At 25.7% G+C, this 4,277-nt stretch overlaps 1 protein-coding gene across 1 annotated transcript in view; it reads left to right on the forward strand.

Annotated features, from left to right (window-relative positions):
* Positions 1 to 1,436: 1,436 nt before the first annotated feature.
* The window catches only part of LOC107477738 (protein DETOXIFICATION 40), a 16,504-nt gene continuing 13,663 nt past the window's right edge, over positions 1,437 to 4,277 (forward strand). The window contains exon 1 of the mRNA XM_052258821.1: positions 1,437 to 2,006. Within this exon, the coding sequence (XP_052114781.1) occupies positions 1,671 to 2,006 (336 nt within the window). The 5' untranslated portion in view covers positions 1,437 to 1,670. The remainder of the gene's footprint in view (positions 2,007 to 4,277) is intronic.

Below are 4,277 nucleotides of genomic sequence, written 5' to 3' on the forward strand. Positions count from 1 at the left end.
TACATAAAAACAAATAAACCGATCATATAGCAGAAAATTTCATATTTGTAATAAAAAGATTTCATCAAGTCATTGTAGGTTGAAATCACACAAAAGTTAAAAAAATAATTAATTCCATTTAAGACCGAATACATAGTATAAGAACCAACAATATTAAACACAAATAAAAATAAACTGAAAAATGTCTCATATAATACCAAATAGATTTATCTAAAAATTCTGAAACTACTACCTTCCATCCAAATTCAAATTCAGAAACAATACTGATTTTTACAAAGAAAAATGAAATTATTCATTATCATTTGATTCAATTGCATTCGATTCCATTCCATTTAATTCAAATTGTTGAAGAATGAAACTACATAAATTAGGAATGAACCAAACCTCGTCCACTTGATTCGATTCAGAAGAATAATCTAATTCGTGTTGGTTCAACTGATCTAAACTTAAACTATTCATTATTTCGAATACGCAAAACCTATAGGAATTTGATTGCAGTGTTGAATTTTAAAAGAAATGCAAACTTTAATTGAAAAACAATGCGGATCAAAACCTGTAGAGAAAAAGAGGGAAAATTCGTAGAAAAATTAGCGAAATTTGAGAAAAACGAAAAAATTTACAGAAAAAATACCAAAAAAAGAAGCTTTATGTAGCAAAGAAGCGTTTAGTTAAATGTTTGTTAAGAGCATGTAAACACGTGCGCGTAAATGTGTGTGACTCTAAATTACTTGGTTGCTCATATAACTTGGATGTAGAGTTTTATTGTAAATTATATTACTATGTGGTTTCAAATATCTCTGCCTCTTCTATACCTCTATATAACCGAATTAATACTCAATTTGACTCCTGAAATTTGAGGTCGGACTCAAATTAATCCTTAAAATTATAATTGACTCTTTTCGGCCCCTAAAATTTACAACAATAACTCATGTTAGCCCTTGAGCTAATTTTCTTAAATAACGTATTGATTTTGCATGTTAACTTGCTAAAATTTTGACTGCTCCTCACTTAGATTCTATGTGACTAAGACCTACTAAATCTCCTAGAAACTTGATTGGCTCTCTAATATCCTTCATGAAGACAATAATAATAACAAATTCAATTTAAAAGTTTTGTGGCTTTAGGAGCAACTATCAAATTTTTCTAGTTCTAATAAATCTTGATCACATGAAACCTGAGTGAGATCTCAAATTTAAATCACAACAAATTAATATACTAAATCAATATGTTATTAACAGAAATTAGTTCAAAAATCAATATAAATTATGATTATAAATTTTGAAATCAAATTTGAGCCTATTAAAATTTTAAGAATTAAATTAGATTCAACTTCAAATTTTATGGACCAAAACTGAGCATTAAATCCATAAACACCAAGCACCAACTTTACTTTACACACAAATAATTGTATGCATGATTCAACTATCGATAGTATTCGACTCCCCTGTACCACACGTAGATACCGCCATCTCTTCTAAGTACAGATCAAATAGACAGTTTTCATTTTTTATTATAATTCTTTTGTTTTTATAATTTGTCTCCTTCTGCCCAAAGAATAATAAAAGGGTTTGAAGCCTATCATAGCTTTGTCCATATATAAAAGAAAAAGCTTCCATCTCCATAACACAAACAATTATTGTTGCTGTGGGTTCAAAGTTCAATCATTATATATGGGTTCTGCTTCAGAAAATCTCCCTTCAACACCACCATCACCATGTTTATCATCATTTAGTTCTTCAAAGCATGATTTTGATGAATCAAATAATGGTGAACTTGAGAGGATTCTGTCGGACACAAGTGTTCCTCGTTCAAAGAGACTTGGAGCGGCCACGTGGATTGAGTTAAAGTTACTATTTTACCTTGCTGCCCCTGCAGTTATAGTGTATGTCATCAACTATGTTATGTCTATGTCAACACAAATTTTCTCAGGCCATCTTGGTAATCTTGAGCTTGCTGCCTCTTCCCTTGGAAACAATGGCATCCAAATCTTTGCTTATGGTCTCATGGTAATACATTTTTTTCCTTTTTCATTTTTTTGCACACACACACATATGGCTATGCCTATCATGCTTATGATGACTACCCTGTCTATAATTGCATATTATATAATTTTAATAACATTTAAAAAAATATTGCTAAAATTTAAAGTTTGCAATTTTTTACATTTAAAAATATATATTTTTTTATAAGTTAAAAGACGTAATACTTTTTAAATACGAGGAATATTATATACGACTTGTATAAAAGTGCGGGATAAAGTATGTTGTTAAATTATTAGAGTAAAAAAATTAAATTAATTAATAACTAAAAATCTAAAAGTAATGACAAAAAATAATAAATTTTGGTAGTCGTATAGCATATCTCTTTAAATATTACTAAATTGTATATATAGTCATTATAATTATTATAGTTATATATACTATATAGCAAAAATATGAATATATATAGTTTAATTTTAGAAAAGATTTCATTTTTCTATCTTAAGAGATGCTAAAATGATACTTTTCTTTTTCTCTATTTGTAAAATATACACTTTTCTCCTTTATAATTTTTAAAAAATCTCATCTTTAATCTATTTTAAATTTTTTGGATTAACTAATTTTAATTTTATTTATTTTTCAAAAAAAATAAATTATTTTTTTATAAAAATATCTTTTAACAAAAATTTTATTTTCTAAAATACCCTTTAACAAATTATTTTTCTATTGATTAAAAAAGTAAACATGCACCGTAGAAAGAAACAAAGAGGCATGATTAACAAAAAAGAATTAGTCTAAAGAATTAACTTTTAATTAATTAACATTGGCCATTTTTTAATTGTAATTTGAGATTTATTAAAATTTAGCATTCATGATTTAGAACTCAAAAATTTAAAATGAAAAGGATAATAAATAATATGCATTACATGAAAATAATGAAGTTGGTTTCTTAATTGAATTCCTAAAAAATAAAAACATTTAATATGCATTACGTTTTTGAAGATAAACAGAACTGAATGAATATGCACGAACATGAAAATAATGAAGGGAAAAAAATGAATATGAAGAAAAAATAAATGAATATTGTAAAGGAAACGAGACAACATAAATAATAGAGAATGTGGTCGAAGAGAAAAAAAAAAGAAAAAAATATATTAAATAAAAAAGAGAAGAATGAAATAATTATAAAGAAGAAAAACAGACAAAAAAAAGGAAAGGAAATTTACCCGGTAAAAAGATATATATAAAATAAGTTATAGCCAGAAATTTTGAGTAAAAATTAATAATTTTAAGATAAAAATTTAGGTGCAGTCGGTTTCATGTGAAGTTGATAATTGAGAGTTGTTAGATAATTTGATTGATTTGACTAAATTTTCGTCTAATAATTTTCAACTATCAACTTTATATAAAGTCAAATGCACCTGAATTTTCACCTAATTTTAAGATCTAAATGTTACTGTAGACTTCTTGCTAGCTTAAATGTTGTTGTTGACTTCTTGTTAGCTTTTTTTTTAAGTATCATCAAACTCATAAATATAATTTTAGAGATTAAATAGTATATATTTTTCTAACAAAATATTGGACCACAAAATCAATAATAATGAGTTATAATTTAAATGATATATTTTTTATATTTATTTAAGAGATCGCAAATTTAAATCTCTCTATCTTTAGAGAGAAAAAAAAAATTAGACCACGAGTTCCGCATGGTCAGGTAGGTCTTTTCTCCCTCAATGCATTTGTAATTTGGAAACCAGAAACGAAGACTGCATGCATGGCGCGGGACCATGAGTTAATTAATGCATGTCTTCATCTTCTTTCAATATTTTCATTTTTGTTCGGGTGTTACTTTTTAAGAAAGAAATTAAACAAACTAAATAAGGGAGATACTTCTCAATATAGAAATGGAATTTTCTTTCTTGCCTATTTGATCTTAGAGAAATTATTGGTTGTTTCAAAAACAATTATTATTTTTAATGCAATAATGTAATAAAAAATATAGAGAATCAATTTTTAGTTGGATCAATTAGTATTATTCAGATATATTAAATAATACTAATTGATTCTAATTATATTCTAACAAGTCTATTCTATTATATAAAAATCGGATATCTGCACTTAATGATGGAGCTGACGTGGCATGCTCTGAAGAGTGTTTTCCGATTTAATTATTTTAACTCATTGAATACAATTATTACCATGACTTAATTATATCAACAAATTGATTTGATTAGATATTTAAATATTAATATAATTTATTATAATATATATTACTTAATTAATTTTAATATATTAATT

The sequence above is a fragment of the Arachis duranensis genome, chromosome 3 (genome assembly GCF_000817695.3).
Source record: "Arachis duranensis cultivar V14167 chromosome 3, aradu.V14167.gnm2.J7QH, whole genome shotgun sequence".
NCBI lineage: Eukaryota > Viridiplantae > Streptophyta > Magnoliopsida > Fabales > Fabaceae > Arachis > Arachis duranensis.